Source organism: Melozone crissalis, unplaced genomic scaffold (genome assembly GCF_028551555.1).
Source record: "Melozone crissalis strain CALT ecotype California unplaced genomic scaffold, PUWL_Pcris_2 ptg000042l_1, whole genome shotgun sequence".
NCBI classification, from domain to species: Eukaryota; Metazoa; Chordata; class Aves; order Passeriformes; family Passerellidae; genus Melozone; species Melozone crissalis.
In genome coordinates, this window is record NW_026535820.1 from 32,455,569 (window position 1) to 32,475,000 (window position 19,432).

Here is a 19,432-nt window from a genome sequence, read left to right on the forward strand (position 1 = left end):
ATATGAAGGGCTGCCTACACTGTTATTCATGAACTTAAAGCCTTCTTCAATTTTGGTGGTCTAATACACACATCTTGATATAGAAAGTGCTATAAAATGTTGGTTTGTATTTTCTCAGAAGATATGGGCAGCTGTACAGGGAGGAGTGGTTTGTTCCATCTTCTGTTTGAGGGTAGGCAGCTTCCATTTGACACTGATTTAGAGTATTGCCTTTGCAGATGTTGGTATGGTAGGTTTAGGCTATGTTGTCAGTGCACCTAAAAAGGCTACAGAGACAAAGTCTACAGTGAGAAAACCACTGTATAAATTTGGGGAAAACAGTATCTGAAGACAACAGGATTGTATCATCACAGTGATTAAAGACAGAATAAAAGAAATCTGTGTTAAAATGTTAGAGGTGTAACAGCTCTATGGACAATATTATACTCGTGTTTAGATTCAACAGGCAAACTCTAATTTTAAAAAATGTTGTACTGACCAAATTTTGATACCTGGGAATATAATAAAAGTGTTTGTAACTGAAGTATTGGAAAACACTTAACACTGTTTTTTAGAACTCTACCAGCTAGTTAGTTTTAAATCTTGTTCATGAGAATTACTGCTAAACACAGTAACAATTGCTTGGATCCACAACATATATCGATGCAACCAAGTGCCTAATGTGCTACTGGATTGCACAGACTGTCACATGACAGGAAAGAAATTATTTATTCACCTCCATTTCCCTGTACTACCCTTAAAAACCATTTTTTAAATGTTTCATTTCAAAGTCATGCCAGCTTAGGTTATGAACAGTATTAGGAAAGAAAGATAGAGAAAATGACACTAAAGATATATGACAAGAGCAGAGAAATACCAGAGGAAAAATCTCCAGTCTTGTAAGAAGTCATGCTTACCAGTAACTAGGGGATATGGTTTTGGGAAGATTATACACTGGACTAGGCTGCAGCTTTGCAGCTGATTGCTGTGTTGTAGTAGCACAGCCCCTGTTCACTTGGGGATTGTAGCCCTGCTGTGTGCCACATAAAAGAATAAAAGCAAGCCTTTTCTCCAAAGATTTTACATCTAGAGATTTTTGTTTGCTTTGGTTTTGTTTCTTCTAGCTAGATTACTGTAAGATTTCCCCCCTGGCCCCCTTAAACCAAGGCAGTCCTGGACTCTGACCTGTAAAGACCTTTCAGCCTGAAGTAACTGTGAACCTTGACTTGTGTGTTTTTCTATTCAGGTTCTTTCATTAAATCCAGATCATCACAGACATAGGCACATTTTTATTTCAGTGAAATGGCTGCAGATATTTTTCATTTAAAAAAAAAAGGAATTTTGGTTTTCATGTTTTCACCGCAGAATTGTGCAGTACAAAATACTGAGCAGTTTTCAGGAATATGCATAGAAAAGTGACTTTTTTTTTTTTATTACCTGTACAATAGGTAAGGTTAGAAAACTGAAAGACAAACTAATCCTTTGTAGGTCTCTTACCTTCACTGTCAATACAATCTGATGTTAAACCATTGCTCACTCCCCTGTCTGCCATGAGTCAGCTGTGTATTTAGTTAATTTTCACAGAGCTGCTCTGGGTAGACATAACTAATGGGAAGCTTAATATTTCCATTGAGCATTAGGACAAGAGCTAAATATTGATTTTAATTGCAAGATATGCATATTCAGCCACTCAGCTAAAGGACTTTCTCTTTAAAGGTCTTGGCAAAACCCTTTATTCCCAGTGCAAGATAGAAAAGCGTCTGCACAAAGCTATGAATACTAACAGGCATCCAGGTTTCACTTTGTACTCCACCCTCCCAAATCAACAGGTCAATAAAATATTTCCCCCTCTTTGCATTCAGAGTACATTTGAATTTTTTTCCATGAAAATTCTGCTTAGTCATGAAACCATTATAGTAACTCAATTGAAACAAATACACAACTGGTCATTAGCAAAGATCCATTTGGAATAGCTTTCTATTGTCTCTGTCATAAGATTACCACCATCACAGCTCTGTAAAGAGGTGAAGCACCTCTGCTAAAAGCCAGTGTGTGCTACAGTTTAAATCCATTTCTGCTATACAGAAACTGATGCCAAGAGACATGTAAGGGAATACTGCACTATCTGCAACATTTCAAAAATATATTCGAATATATTGCCTTATGGTCACATTAGGGAAAAAATTATCCAACAAAACCATATGGAAATGTGGCTTTAGATACTAAAATAGTGTCTGTGTTTTATTGAAGAAATAATAAATATCTGGTACTACTATAAACTACTTTCCCCCACTACAAAGCTTAACTATCTTCCTCTCTAATTACTGTAAGATGAGACAGATGGATCCCACCAGAATCATGCAAGTTAATTGATAAGGAGGTAGGTCCTTCTTCTGAGTTCTCTTTTTGATCATGAAGGGAATTTAAAAGAATGCAAATATACGTGTTAAAAATCAGAGGTACTATCAGAAAGCAATGGGGAATTTTAACATAATCTGACAACTATTCAATTTCTCTACACATACAATGTATTAATTTTATAAGTAATTAATTAATAATATGGTTGGTAAAATTTCATAAGATAATTGGGACAGACTTGACAAAATAATTTAGTGCAACCTCCTGCTCAAAAAGCAGGCTCAGATGTGAGTTCAGTCCAGGGTGTTCATACTTTTATCCAATCTGGTTGTAGAAATTTTTGAGGACAAAGGCTGATCAAACTGTCTGGGTGAGCTGCTCCACTGCTTCCCTTTCCTTAGTGACAAAAAAAATTTTCTTTACATCCAGTTTTCACTGAGTAAATATAAAATAAGAGTAAAATAATAAAAGGAGGAGCATGTGTTGCACCCCACAGCTGTACCGTTCATACCCAGCTCCTGGGCTGAACACACACAGAGGGCTTAAGCACCTGGAGCAGCAGTGAGAAAGGAAAGCAAGGAAAGCCAGAACATCCCTCAGTACCACCTGTAGGTACCTAAATGCTGTCAGTGACCGAGTTTTCTGCTGGATATTTGTGAAAAGGTTCCTGTCCCAGAACCAGCATCTGCTTCTCCTCCTGCCTGCTGAGGCAAGAACACCAAGTACTGACTGGAGACTGGGCTGCAAGGCACTGACTGGAACCCAAGCTCTAAACCATGGTACCTAACTCCTTTTTTTGAAAATCTACTTCCAAGTGCATGAAAAAAATGGAAAAGTAGTGTTTATGCTGTTTATGTATTAGCCAACAAAGCAAAGGAAGCCTTTGGAGAGGGAGAAGGGTATATTTGCAAAGAGAAATGGAAAAATGTTTGTGTATGTGCTTTAAAGGATATGTCCAAAGCTGCACATGTGTAAAAAAGCTATTCTTACCTTAAAAATTGTTTTGGTTGTTGTGGAATATAAAACAAACAAGCAATAAAATTGGCCAAAGATTGGGCAGAATGTAACAAAAGTTAAAAAGAGGAAATTCATAATAATGATTATGAATCTAAGATCTAAAATAGAGATAGTGGAAAGGTAAGTTAAATGTATAGTAGCAAATGAATGGCTAGCAGCATTTACAGAATTCATGAGGATTTACAAAAATGGAGAAGTGGAGAAAAATGAATCGTAATAGAGACTCATTCCTTGGGAAATGACAGATTCAATAGCAATGATGCATGATAAGATAACCTTAACAAAGGGTTTTGTCCTACATTTACAAAGAGATGGAAGAGTCCATTCACATCTTGCCAGAACAGTGAAGTGCAGCTTATTCCAGCGGTAAGAGAGAGCTCTTGAAAACTCTGTCAAGACAAGGTGTTGTAATCACAGAGATCCTGTAACTTACATGCAGTAAGTTTTAAGAATTGATTTAGAAGTTGTCTGGACTGCTGGGCTTAATTGTTGATATTTATTGGAATTCTGGCAAAGCTCCACTTAAGATACAAAGAGGCCATATGGGAAAAGACAAAGTGGAACACCCCCAGTGATTACAGAGCTATTACCGTAATTTCTATCCTAAGCAAATTAATGAAATGGCTGACACATGAACTCAGCCAATAAGTGGGGAAAAAAAAGGAGATAGCAATATAATTCAAATTGCTATTATTTTTTTTAAATGAGTTTGCAAGACTGAATAAAGGTAATTACATTCATGCAGGGTACGTGGATTTCCCAGTAGTGTTTGTCTTAATACTGCACAGTATCATTATTTAAATACAGAATGCTACAAAATCAATACAACAAATTTAAACTGAAATCTATGTGATGGATCTCAACATATAACTATTAATGAGAAGCTATTAAAAAAAAGAAGATAGTTTTTAAAAAAATTCCAACTTAAGCTGTCCCAGATATGTACATTGACTTGAAGGAGATAATAACATGGCTGAAAATGATGCAGAGGAAGCAGAGGGTAAGGATGTTAGACAACTCACAGAAAGATCTTTAGAGAAATCACAGAAATATGGCTGAATACAAGGAAATTTGCCTAAAAATAAGGAAATAGGTCATTTTAGAGCAAGTGGGATAACATATATGCATGACCCAGCAAAATTCAAGAATTGGAAGTAAGAGAAATTCAGCTTAACAAGTAGATAACCTTAGGAAGCAGAGGATTCTTTCAGACTTTAAATTAAGATTGAACATTATCCCAAGGATCTACTTTAGTTGAATTAATGTTTTCTTTGGCTTCTAAATCAATTACAGAGTTGTTTTGAGCAGTATATCAACTATAGTGAAATGTTGGAATATGAATAGTTAGAAGAAAATAAATTTCTTATTCTTAGTGACATTTATCAAGTCCCATGATGAATATGCATTATTTTTTCCTATCTCAGTCATGAAATAGTGATATTTTCATTCTTGGCAAGGTTAGCTGAGGACAACCCATTAAAAACAGTGTATGAGAAGTGGTCACTATTATTAGTTACAGCTTAAACCCCCCTCAATTAACACAGGGAGAAAATACGATTTCATCCAGAGAGCAACAGTCAAGCTCAAAATATAGTTTTGCCTAAAAAGCCTGTTTCTCAGTAGCTGGATTACAGGTACCTGTAATAAGATGTCAGGGACACAATGTTACGTCCAACATATGTACACCTTGAGTCTAATGCTAACACCAAGCTGTATCAGGAAGAGAGGAATTAAACAGGAGACAAGACTAAGGTGTGTGTGATTAATAAGGAAAGCATCCTAGGAGGCCAGTCTGGAATTGTTCTGGCTGAATGAGACAAGTAACTCATACCCCTCAGAAAGATGTTAGTGCCCTCCCCAATAATGCACCACCAGCAAGTTTAAGGTGGTGTGTTTTCTGTCATCCTTTGGCATATATGTAAGAAAGGTGCTTTTCAACTATGTCTGCCTCATCAAAAATCAAAATACTGCAACTGACTCGTTGAGGCACAGGTTGGACTTGATCTCAGAAGCACTTTCAGCCTAATTGATTCTGTAGTTCTGTGATGGTCAACACGTACACATAGACAGACCTCGAACTTGTATGCAGCCTTTTCGGAGCTGAGCTTGAGATGGGAGAAAACAGGGAATCCTCTAGGTATGGAGGAGCTGGAGAAGACTAATACACTGGTTATTAAGAAGATTAATAAAATGGTAAAGGCAAAATTTAGGATGGCAATTTTCCTGTTATTCTCTAGTCACCTGAGGAATCTAAATCTAATAACTGAGAAGCCTTCATGCAGAGTAAGCATTTCCACACATCCCTTCAGGGGCTGTTGAAGAATTGTGACTCACTTTTAGAGTTTGCTAGCTTTAATGAAGAGGGAACCAGTGTATCCTGTTAAATAATGCCTTCCCTTATTTTGCCATTCCTTGCTTTCCCTGCCCTTTCCTGCCCTTCTGTGCTCTGCCCTACCCTGAGTGATTAATTCACTGCATCAGTGCATTTAAGACATCAGAATGGACAGAATTGCTTTTACTTCAGGACAAAAAAGAAAGGAACTTTTTTAGGCTAACCTTATTTTTTATATTCCCATTTTGAGGCAAGAGGTCACAGTAAATAATTTTGGCCTAAGTAAAGCAATTTCACCTTGGCATTGTGCTGTAATTAGCAATACTAGCTCTTTAGTATATAGCATGTTAAATTAGATATGTTTTATTATTAAAAATCACAGACTTTTGTATTAGCTAAACCTTCATAAACAGTAACAGGAGAGGTTCTGTGTTTTTGTTCTGAAGGCAAAGTATGTGTGGTGTACAGAATGTCTTTAGTGATGAGATAAAATGCATCAATTCTGTTGTCCTCATATCACTCATTCACTCATCATAGCAATTATTTAAATGATTCAGATGAGGATCTTCCTTTTTAATATGTAGCAATTTGTGTGTTAAGAGGGCACTGGAGTAATAAAAAGTGTGTATTTCACTGGTGGTTATGAAACACTGTGTGTCTGAAATTAGTGAGTAATGGCATATGTAAAATAAATGAGATATTAGTAGCACTTAAGCTGAATATTACAGATATACCACAAGCCAAGAAATTCAATAATGAATTGAGTATTTTATGTATGAATGTATGCACATATATGCACATATAATTGTCTAATAATGTAATGGCATTTGCAAAATAAGTTTGCAAATGGCATTTACAGATTTAAAGAGTGACATATCTTGTAGAAAATAGTTTAACAGATGTGCTGAAAAAACAATCTAGGGCAAAGGACTACTAAGAATCCAAGCAGTTTGACTGATTCTAATAACACCACTCAAGCTTGAAAGCTTGAAGAAAGTTGCTAGAGAATGTGTATTCCTTGATGCTGTGCTACATAGCAAGGCCACCCCGAGCTGGCCAACCAGTAGACATGCTGAGGTGTGGAATCTCCCCTAATTCCTGATCCATTTTGAGAGATTACATATGTCCTAGCTCTTTATTTCCATCTTGGACATTCTCTGAAAAGGAGGCATCTATACCTAAAGTTGCCTTTTCTAAAAAATTTATTTTTCTTTAAAGGAACCTGAGAAGGTTTCCTTTTGGCTAGTGGCTCGAGAATCAGAGCTCTCACCTGGAGACACTTGATGCTGGTGCCTTTGCTTGAAGGCTCATCCCAGCAGAGTGGTCTGACCACAAAACAACTGTTTAGAATTCACAGAAACAAAACTTCTCCTCCCTCCCTGCTAAACCTCATATTGGATATTTAAAGACTTTTCAGCCTGAAAAAAGCAGCATGAAAAGCAGCAGGGCTCATCAGAGCAGTCATTCACAGGGGAGAGGGAACCAGGCACCAGCAGCCCCCTCTGGGCAGCAGCACCAACCATGCCAAGTGGAAGCAGCTGATCCAATCTTTTCCCAGTGTCCTAATGAACCAGCATGCTCCAAATGCACAGAGCAGATTGACCCCTTCAGGCAGTGTAGCCTAATGTCTGTCAGGCTTAGGATCCAGATGGGGCTCAACTCTAGATGGATATTCTGCTGGTCAGTGCTGTCCATATCAGATGTTTTCAAAACCGTCAGGCTCAGGATCTTTTAATCACTAATGGTCACCTATACAGTTTGGTTTGGTTTTTTTTCAACCATCAAGCCTCAGGGTCCCTGGTTCCTGAAGTCTTTTTTAGTCACTAAATTTTTTTATGGAGATGGGCCTCAGTGACAAAAGGTTTATTTTGATTCAGGCCCCAGATTAATCTTTCATCTCATGACTATTCCTAAAATACATTAGCAAATAAGAGGCAAATATCTTGGACAACCTTTTTGGAGAACCTTCAGGAATTTGGATGATTTGACTTCTTTATTTACAAAGTTGTCTCATTTATAGACCCATCTTTTCAGTACTGGATTTCTAAGGATGTGGTATGCCACAATATTCTGATTAAATGCTACTGATGTCTTATTTATTTTACACATGCATATATCCATAGATTACTGTCTAACGAACACTAGAACAGATCTGATTATAGAAGTTCTACTCAAAGCAGTTTTCACTGACTCCCAGCAAATATCATTCAGTTCATGCCTATCAGCAAATGGCAGAAGAAGCTGTGCTTACCATCAGCAGCCCTTTGTAGGCATAGACAATCCCAAGCCAAATGGTCATGTGGGTGTTTTCGCAGTGCTCCAGGATTGGTCGGATGGAGATGTCTCTGCCCGCAGGGTCCGGCTGCAAAAACAAAGGGTGAAATATTTGGACTCAGATTTCCTTTGCTTCATACCTCAGTGGTACTTAGCTCTATTTCAGGAGATTGAGGATGCGTAGGATACAGAGTGGACAACTTAAGAGTAGCTTGTGGTGACAGCAGACCCATGAACCTGCAGAGAAATGCAGTGAAAAACAAGGATCTGAGGAAACAGCTGCTAGATAGCTACTACCTGGGGAGGTCACATCTACTGCAAACCTGAAAGAAAATATCTGAAGTCACTCTGTATTTAACAGTGTCGGTCATATTTATCAGCTTTAGGGCATCTACTTTTTCTCTAAGGCAAAGAGCTTGAAAGCACAGGCATGAAAAATAATGTATTCAAATGTCTTTTTCTTTTCACCTGCAGTCCTTGTGTAATGACTGATAAACAACACATGAAACATTGCTGTGTTTCAGGTGCTTTTTCATTGATAACCATGAGCTAATCAAAAGCTATCTGAACTGTAGCACTAGCTTCTGAGAGATCATAAATCATCACAAAAACCCCCAAAAAACATCCAAAACCAAAAAAACCACCAAACCCAAAACAATAAAAAAATCCCCACAACAAAACAAACAAAAAACCCCCAATGAAACATCTTTTGGAGCCAGCGATTGCCCGTGCAAAATGAAGTATTGAAAAATGAAGCTTTGCAGTTTTCAATTTATTTTGGAAAGGAGATTGTATAATATTGCAGAATCAAGAGGACCTGGAGACTATCAGAAGTGTTTGTATGAAGGAGAAGCAATAACAAAGAGAAATCTGCAAGAACCACCCCTTGACCTTCTCACTTTGTTTTTTTAATGCACAGGGGAAAGAACAGCTGACACACAGAGAAAAGGCTTACTAGCTACTGTGCTGTATGCAATTAGAATAGATATTGGGGTCTGGTCAAACTGCTGGACTGCTTTTTAATGGTGTACCTTGGTAAAGAACACAAGGATCTTGTATGAGATTCTAAGAGAACTTAGTTTTTAAGTTATGTTTTATGTTACATACTGCAGAGCACTCCTGTTGGGAGATGCATGTACCTACATTCCACTGTGTTTACAGAAAATGCTGAAACACTGAAAGCTACTTTTTTCTTTTCTACTTTGAAAGAATGGATTTGAGCTTCAGCCAAGCTAAGATCAACCCATATGTAGCTTTCTGTACCTAGTTGTCCCAGTGGGCTTTTCAATTTTCCTTTTTGTGAATAACACATGTAAAATGTCTCATGCAGAAGTATAATTAATGATTATTATATAAGGAAAAATAATGTTTTCACTAACTGAAAAGTAGAATTGTACATGGAAAAACTTTGAGGAGCTCTGAATAATTTCCTAAAGGTTATTTTTGCTTGTTCTGATGAGGTTTGACTTCTGCTATGTATTTCACTGGTCACAGCAAAAATCTTCAGTTCACTTTCTTCCACTGGTGTTTTTGTATGTGAGGCATTTCCCCTGACCCCATGCACTGTAAAAAAAGTGAGAAAACCCAAACAACCTTGTGCTGTGATGCACTGCACAGTGAAACTATTCACAATTTTCTTTGCAAAGCCTCTAGTAGGCAAGACATTAACATTTAAAACCTTTTCCTACCCTGAACTTCTGTAGAAACCCTAAATGGAAAAATAGAACTCTTGGAAAAAAAAGATGTTCTAAAATAAAATAAGATAAAAAACAATGCAGCAATATTAAGTCTCCCAAAGAGCTTATGACTCCATCCTAATGGTTGTTGATGGCAGGCAAACAGCCATTAGCTGAAGAACTGAAATGACTGCAAACATTAAGTGTCATCACAACATTTAAGAAGCTACAAATGTTTGTCTGGGGATCAGTTGAACTACCTCATTCTCCCTGATCAATGACAAAAGCCCAGTGCTGAAATTTAGGTGCACTGAAAGTACATTTTCATGTCAAAATTACAACCTAATACATTTAACATGATTTTCTTCTATTATGTAATAAACTTCACAGGACAAATCATTCACACTGAGCTCTGAATGTGTTACTGATGTGTCAGCAGGACTGTACTACAGAGAAATTTTTCTAACCTGCCAAAAGCTCCATCCCTTATAGTCTGGAATTACAGCAGTGGCATAAAATTTAAGGTTTTCATCATCAGAGTGATTTCCTTTTTTTTTTTCCTTCACACTGGTGAGTCAGCAGAGGACTTTGCTTTCCCAGTTCCATGTCCCTCCTGTCAGGTATTTCTTCTATTTCAGTTTCCCACTTTTCTGAAGCAAGAAAGTTTATAAATAATGAGGACTTTCACCTGGTGTGATGGAATATGCCATGTGGTTTGTTTTCCTTGGTCCTGGATTGAAAACTCTAATCACACCTGGACAGAAGGCTTCCTCCACTTTTAAGTAACTATAAGTAATTGGAATAATTCCCTGTTTTGGAGAATATTAATGAAATGAGAACTACTATTTGGTTTGTGGCAGATTATATGTTTATATATTTTTATACAATTTATATATTCTCTAATTAAAATTTAATTGAAAACTGGAAAGTGTATGTTCATTTATTACTCAAAACTTCTCTTTTAAGATCCAGGCACAAAAATGATGAAGTGGAAAGCTTAATTTATTTTCAAATACTATTAGAGAGTAAGCATCCTTTCCTTAGTAGGAAGATTGTCAGATTTTATGAGGCATGATAGCTCAAAATCGATGTTAATTAAGTAAAACAGTGTGTTCAGGTTTTCTTTGTGAGATAGGAAAATCTTGTGAAGTGCTCTAGGTAGACCAGGGAAACAGAGAATATTGATTGCAGCAAAAGTGTACATGGGGCAGCACTTCTTTTAAAAGACTTTTGAGATCTGCAAGGTGGTAAATATTTTAAACAAAGATTTGCTGAGGTCCCGTGAATGTGGGTTAAATGTTGGCAGGTAGCAGCAATTTTAAAGTGAATGGATTTTGCTGATTACTTACCACTACTGCAAAATGACATTTGTGTTCTACTCTTTTTAATTTGCCATTCTGTTTCTTCACTGATTTTGCATGAATTAACTAATCATAGCAAAAAGCAGGGTTAAAAAAACATATGATATTTTCTGATGTCAAAAGAATTTTTGAAAAATCTACAATTACAGCTGAATGGGGCACTTGACTGACCTCTCTAATCATCCACCATTTGTGCACTTTGTTATTGCTTTAGAGAGGATGACAACATAAATGCTACCAGTGATTATATATGTACTGGAAATTTGCCCTTTCCTTTTATAGAAAACAATCTAAATGTCCTTCAGATGTCATTCTCAAAAGCCTGAAGACCTCCTATCTTGTGATTAGGCTGAAGCTTTCCTACCTCTTCTGAAACCTAATAAGGTTTCTGACATTGACATCAATTTCTGTAGTGCTTTCAGCAGTTGAACATAAATAGTTTAATCTGTTCACTTCATGCAGGAGTTGTGTATCATCACCAGTAAAATGCTTGTTTTACATGAGATCTGCTAGGTCTAGAAAGCAACCCAAACCAGTAAACAGATTACCCACAGAATGCTGATATCCCCTGAGTGTGTGAGTGTGTTTAAGCTACTATTAGTCAATTCTGTAGTTCAGTTGCCTTTTCATTTTCTTTGATCTTCAGTCTTCTGGGAGGGCTGGCAGGTCCTTGTCATAACAGATGAGTGATATCCTAGGTGGGAACTGGCAGATTGAGAAGTAAAGCTTAAAACTATCAGGGAAATCTGATTATTTTAATCAGATTTTTTAAAATTAATTTTTAAATCTATAAGTGCAGTTTCTTAGTGGTTATTATACTAGCCAAAATCTCTTTGGAAAAGGCAGATATTTGTATGATGACTAATTTATCTTAGACTTATTTTGTGTCTTTATTGCTGTTCCTTTTCTGCAGCTTCACAAAGGTTTTAAAAGGAGGAAGGATCTATGCTCCCTGGGGCAATTTATCCAGCAAATATCTGTGAAGAACAGACTGGGCTAGCACACAGTATCCAAAAGTCCTTGACAGTTTTTCTACACGGTCTCCTCACCAGGTCCCTTGGCCAGTCGAGCAGAGGATTCTGTTTGCAGAGCCGTGGTGCTGCTGTGGCAGCACAAGCTTTCTTACACAGATCCGAATACACATCCCTTGCCTTTTTGACATGAACTAAAGGATTTCTTTAGGTTATCCAGTGGGATTAAGGGGTATTTTTTGCTTCATTCATTTTCTTGTTATACTGAAATCCAGTTCACCACCCCACCTGAGTCAGTCGACTGGACTTTAGGTATTGTCTAGCATCACAAATACTTCAAAATTAAACTATTCCCACAATTCAATATAGCAATATATATATTTATATTGTAACTCCTAAAAAATCTTCATTCCAAGTGGTATTTTAGTATGAGATAGTAATTCAGTGATGGTTAGCATGAAATCATGACACAACAAAATGACACTTGCTGGAATACCAACATGAATATGCCCCTTTTTTATTCAGTCCTTTTCTCAATTTGGTTTTCTAAAGAACAAAAATGTACCAACCATGTAAGCCAAGGAAGATGTACTGATATGTTTGGGGGCTTCAAGGATATTGATGTTGCTATTTTACATCCCTCAGCTTGTTACATATACAGAATCCACTCCTAAATTTCCAAGTGAACGGGATTGAAGAAAGACAGGAAACCTCCTCTCCTCCCCCAAATGTATTAGAGATAACCACTGTAATTCCTATTATACCAAAAAGCAAGGTTTGATAATACAGACATAGTGATATCATCCTGCAATATATTTAAAAGAAAACTTTTTTTAAGGTCCCCATCTGCCTCTTGTACAAATAATTCCATAAATCAGTCAGCATACATACTGTAAATTAGTCTGATTTAAAGATGATAAAATGCCAGAAGAGCTATTTATAAACTCTTGTATCATGAATTTGTCCATACATTTATTTGCAGAGAAAATCCCCCATCGGCATTATTTTTAACATCACTTTACTTAATGAGTTTTATTTCCCTGTTGTGGTGGTTCATTTTTGTTTAAATGAAACTGTTTTTCTGAGAGGCAAAAGGTTCCCAGAGATTTCTTGCTATTTTTATTAATATCATCTCCTAATCCAAGCAGTTTCATTTATTTGCATTAACACAAAATGCAAAAAATAGTTTAGACTGAGTCAAGAAACCTCTGTGATGCTTGCAAACAATCAAAGACTAGGAAATAAAAGGGAAAAGGCAAAATTCTCTTGAATCATGGGGAGTTTCAAACAACTGTGACTAAGTCTTCCCACTCTGCACTCAGCCATCGCTTCAGTAGAAATTTTACATCATATTATTTCCTCAGAGAATGTTGCCCCAGTTGCATATCTAGTGACTGGGTAATGAAATTTTTCTGCGTATGTGCATGGAGACAGAGGGACAAGTGTTCCAAAGACTCAATAAAGCACTCGGCAGCAGAACGTGTGGTTTCCTTTGAGGGGAGGGCAAGGGGCCAAGACACACAAGAGAAGTAGGTCAGGGGAATGAGGAATTCTGCTACTACCCAGACCTCCTGCACTGTACAGATTCTTCCAGAAATGTACAATTCCTGGTATCAGCTTCACAAGATGAATATTGTCCCCTCCTTTCCGCTGAAGCTGCCCAGAATTGTGGTTCACAACCCAGACTTGTTGTTCCTTCTACTTTTATTCCTTTCCTAGCCAGATTTCCTGCTATGCTGAAGGCCATGCCAGGCACTCCTTTTGGTTGCTGGAGCAATTCAGTGCCTCCTTGCTTATGGTAATGGAAACTGACAGCATTCTTGGGAAGGACAGCAAAGGCAGAAAGGAGAACAGTGGAGTGAAGCCACAGAGGACGGCCAGGGACAAACTGTTTGGGTGGCCCCAGCTGGAACCGTGTTGGAGGCTATTTTTGTAATTAATTTCCTAGTGGATAGGCTTTGAGCTGTAAGTAAGGATATGACTTACTGCCCATTATGTGGCACTCAGAGAAACTGGATTTAACACTTTTCCTGTAAACAAGCCCGGCTTGCACCAAACAACCAACAGAATCCATCATCAGTTGCTTCTTCCTGTAAGAAAAACCAGATCCTCAATTGTGTCCAGCCATTTGGGACAAAGAGGACAGCAATCTCACTTCTACAATTGTCTTGCATTTTCTGTCTAGTGCTATAATTTCCTTGATTTATGGATTCTAAAAATATTTATCACTATGCTTATTTGCACTGTAGTGACAACAACAACAACAACAACAAATGGACACTGGCTTAATTTTGAAAGTGAAAAATCCATTCCCTAAGAGGATTTAAAAACATATATATCATGTGTGGGAGAATAGGGAAGCATAAAATAGAGTTGTATGACATTTTCAGAGGCAAATATCAGCAGAGACCACTGCCACCTTATGCAGGCACTGATAAATTAATATTTTCTGGGCTGGGGCAAACAAAAAGAGATTAATTATCAACATTAGGGATTATTTTAATTTCCTCACTTTTTTTTTGTATATTCTCCAAAACAATAAGGTGATGGTCCATCAACCTATTGGAGGATTTTGCTCCTATTTTTATGACTGCACTAAGACATAATTGAGGAACTGCTGTAGTAAGGGGAGATATTTCCTTTGTTTTCAAAAATTTGAGCAAAATCTTTAATTTTTAAATCCTAAGAACAGTTTAGTAAGTATATTCCTTAATTTCATCACGATGATTCAAGCAGAAACATCTAATTCTTTTCCATAAATCCTTCTAAAATTAGGTAATTCAACTTCCCCAACACAAAAGCTGCTTTCTCTTCAATCAACTCCCAGTTTCTTGTTGACAAACATAAGCTGCATCTCAATGTACATGAAAACGTTAGTCTTTGATAAAAATTTTGAAGATTTTGATTTTTTTCTCCCACCTTGCAACACTAGTAATCTCTCAGATATAACATTTTCACATACAATTTTCATGCAAAAAATGAGTGGATGAATAAATCAATACAAGTCAGGTCAACAGAAATGTTTTGATTACTTCAAAAGATTTGATTTTGTTTTGACCTTTCAAAATTGATAACCTTCTTTGATATAGCCTAACTCCATTTTGATAAGAAAGGTCATGCTGAATTCAAAAGAGATGTTCTTTAGTTAACAAAAGTCAACGAGAATATTTTAGCACTTTCCTACCAAAAATAATTCTGCATGGGAAAACTGACTGAGACTACCTTTTTTATTACAAGTATATGAATCTTATGGCTACTCAATATTTTCTGAGAAACATATCTCAGTACTTAACTTAGGGAATATCATTAGCAATTAGCTTGTAAATCTGTGTTCATGATGGACTACTTCCAAATATTCATGCTGGCCAGTATAACCAAACCTAAATTAGAGCAGTGAAACCAATGAATGAACCACACATCTTTGCAACTTTTACAGACATAATTATGCCAGCAAAGCTTACAGGTAAAGGCAGGTGATTAAAGGTGTACGAATATGCCTTTATCTTTGGTAGAGTCCTGTTTCAGCAGTGAAAAATGTAGGCCTAAACAAAAATTACACTTGGAATCTTAAATCAATGTCTGTCCTGCTTTAAAGAAAGACTCTGGAATGAGGATAAATATTACCCAGTTATATTGACATTGCAGTTAAATGAGACTGTCTTGCTATCTGTCTCATCTTCAGTAAAACACAGAATATAGATTTTCATATTCATATTTCGACTCCAGTTTGAAATAAAACATCTATTTTAGAAAAAAAAATCCTGTGACAATAAACCTATATAGCTCTTGCTCAGCCAATTGTACTGACTGTAGAAAAAACAGCCCTAGTTTTGGTTCTGATGTCTAAAATCAAATATCAGGTTCCTTTAGTTCTTACTGTGTTTTGTCTACCAAAGTTGAAAGGCTGCACAACAAAATTTTGTTGCTCTCATGTTATTAACAGATTTTGACCCAGTAAACTCTTTATGTAGTCCTTGATATGCTATGTCTTGAGCTCATGTTTCACTGTTGACATATTTTATCTTTCTTTAACATGCCTTATTGGTCTTCACTGGCCCATTGTACCAGCAGATTTCCTGGAATCTGAAGAGTGGAATGGAGTATGCTCAGCTGTCATAGCTGCCCTACAGACATATCCAGGATTAATACCATCATAACACCCAAGGTCAAGTTAGACCAAAGTGTATACATGTAACCAAAGGTGCCACAAAAATCTCTCCATTTTTCTTTTCTCTATTCTAAATGAATACAGAAATGTGAAGATAGTTTAAAAGCTGTAGAAAAGAAACAAAGATAATCTTGAAATCTTATTCACCAAGTATTTCTCTTGATTTCATAGGAATAGTTGACATGAGTGAAAACCATAATAGTTGCAGGAAGTACCTTGAAAGATACATGCCCCCAAAACACAAAAAGAATAGCAGTTACAGGGATTTTTGATTTTTCCATGACATCTTTCTTCTACAAATAGCAATTTCCATGTTGCCACTTCTATTGACGTTATTCAGAGCAAAGCAGGTAGTCATGGGAATTTTTTCTTTCTCGCAGTTCAGTAAAACTTTTATGCAACATTTTTCTTAAATAATTTATTTTCTTTCAGCATCTGTCAGACCAGATTTCATTTAACACAAGTCTACCAAACACTTTAAATGTTGCAGGTCCTTTGCTCTGGTACACAACAGAAGAATGTTCAGCTGCAAAAGCAAGCCGACGTGGAAAAAAACCTAGCGACCATAAAATCAATTTTATATTTCCATATATTTTTTTTGCATTGTTGAACTTTGTTTGGTTTGGTTGGTTTTGAAGCATATATATGATATATATGTATAAATATATGTAGGTAACACAAACAGATAATTCTGAACCTACTCTGCCTTGCAATTCCCACATATTCTTGATAATACTAGTCCATTTGCTTATTTTTAAGGTGATGTTTCTGTGAGTTCTTGCATTAGAAAATCTGGGCAAGACAAAATGTTTATTTTTTCAAGCTAGAGAGTTATAGCAAGCATTTATCTGATGTGTTTTCCTTTCTTTTCTATAGCTAAATATATAGTGTATATCCATAGCTTTACATTTTTTCTCTTGTCATGAGAACTTGAAGTTCTCATCCTGGTAGGTAGAGACAATCTTACCTACAAACATCTTCCCAGTATATGTGTATCATACTGTGTCAGGTGTCAGCATCTTTCAGGAAGCTGCATTCTTTTAGTATTGGAGGCAAAGTCTGTAATCTTTACTGGACTTGAAGAATTCATTGAAGTGGTTATTTCCATGGTAAAGTGTCTAAATCTATCCGTACCTTTTTTAATAAGGTGTAGTTAGCAATTTAATAATTTCTCCTGTTATTTTTTTAGGGATGTATATTCCATTGTTTTATTTTGACAGGTGAGCATATGTAATTCTTCTAGAGCACTTCCAGAGCTGACATGAAAGCCATCCAGAAACTCTTTCTCAGCATAGCCCCTGACAGCTTAAATTTACACCCAAATTTTCATTTCTGAGATCAAGGCATTAAAGAGAAACAGTAAGGGATTGATGCCTTTGTTCTTGATACTACTTTCCACAGCCCACTGAGAGACCAGCAGAGGATGAGATAAGCACAGGGAGACAGGCATTATCAGCATGAGGGCAGGAAAAGCAGCACATTTCTGAACAGTGATGGCTGATGTCAGCCTGGTTTGTCTGCCTTGGCATTCACCTCCTCACCTCCTTTGCAGTATTCACCTGCAGCCACCAACCAGCCTGTCACACATTTCAGAACAAACCCTTCTGTCTGAGCTATCTGAGCAATTGCTATGCTGTCCCCATCTCCTCTTTAAGGTTGCAGCATGGCAGGACTTTAGGAGAGGTGGGAGGTGTGACCTTCTGGCACTTTGTGCTGGGCTGCGTGTGGCAGTGCTGGGGGGCTCCTCGGAGCAGGACCAGCCAAAACAGATGGGGAACCAGCAGTGCTGTGACCCCAGGAAATCTCAGTTTTCCTGATGTGCTTTGAGGAGCTAAGGAAACTACAGAACGTTCTACAGAGCTCTACAGAAAGAGTTTTAGAGGACTATGTTGTGTAAATGTTTCTACATTCCACAGAAAGAGTTTCTGATGTAAAGTAAATCCATCCCAAGGATATCAGGAGCACCTCTGGTAAGAGCCAAGTGATCCAACTCAGCAAGGTGAGATGTCCTAGTCCTTTGCTGGAGTAAGCTTTCCTACCATTGAGAAACTAAACTGAAGCTTGAGGCGGTATTCACAACTCAGCTGAAGCTTGAAAAAGCGTCAGCAGTGACAATTCCTGGTCACTTGAGTTTCTATACAAAGTAGACTTTTGGTAAATTACTGACAAAATTAAGTAAGAATCTCACAAATATATCAAGGATATAGAGACTGAAACATCAGACTATTTTGGCTCAGGAAGACAGTGGGGAAGAAAGTAAGTGGTGGTGAACACTTTTGCCTGCCAAATTATGAAGAAAGGGAAGAGAGAGCTAATGCAGAAAGTGGACAGGTTCACATGATCCTCCTAAACAGCATTTCCTTCTTTCACCACCAAGAGGGATATGAACTGACTCAGCATTAATCCCACACATAGTTCCCCAGTTAACACATATAAACCAACATATATAAACCAAAACTAGCAAAGAATTCTTTCTGCAACCTAGTGAATATTAATTAAAAAAGTATTTGTTAACGAACTTTTGAAAAAGTGATTTTCTTCTTTTTGAAATGTGTTTGTATAAGTAAATCTTTATTTCCATGCAACTAGGCCTGACGTTCCCACAATCACCTTGACATTACCTCATGAATACATTGGTCATTCAATACAACAAATTAAACAACAGCAATTATTGGTTAGAAGCAGCAAATTACTTAGGAGATGGTTGAAGGCTATGAAATCTACCTCTGTATGAATCAGAAACTTTATTATAATTATTATAAAACCAGGAACTCTTATAAAGGCAAAATACAAATGTGGTCTTTTGAGCTGATTTAACAAAATCTTAATTGGAAAAATACCTATCCAATATTATCAATGGACAGGGGAAGACATATGAGAGTTTTTCATACACTTGTTTATGAACAGACAAGTATATCCACCACTGAGCAGTGCTAGGATATATTCAATGGAATGAACAAGTGCAAAACTTTGAGTAGACCATGATTTAGCTAACCTGTTAAAACACAGAGATTTATATATGTCAGACAGTGAATAAGTAGCATGGTTTGTTTGTATACAATTGAGGGATTATAAAATCTACTGTTTATGAAAAATTTTGAAAGCACCATCAAAGGTGGACTCATACTATTGTTTTCAGGGAAAAATCCAAACTAATATAATATAACCTTATATTTCAAAATATCACAGTTTTATATTATATGTATAATATAAAATATTATACAGCTGAAAGTTAAATGAACCCATTCTGTACAGACAGATTATGACAGCCTTCCTTAATTAAACAGAATCATCTT

The 19,432-nt window shown here is 36.8% G+C and overlaps 1 protein-coding gene across 1 annotated transcript in view; it reads right to left on the reverse strand.

The window, feature by feature from the left end:
- Positions 1-19,432, reverse strand: part of GABBR2 (gamma-aminobutyric acid type B receptor subunit 2) — a 457,309-nt gene that overhangs the window by 31,635 nt on the left and 406,242 nt on the right. The window contains exon 14 of the mRNA XM_054285350.1: positions 7,938-8,048. Within this exon, the coding sequence (XP_054141325.1) occupies positions 7,938-8,048 (111 nt within the window). The remainder of the gene's footprint in view (positions 1-7,937; positions 8,049-19,432) is intronic.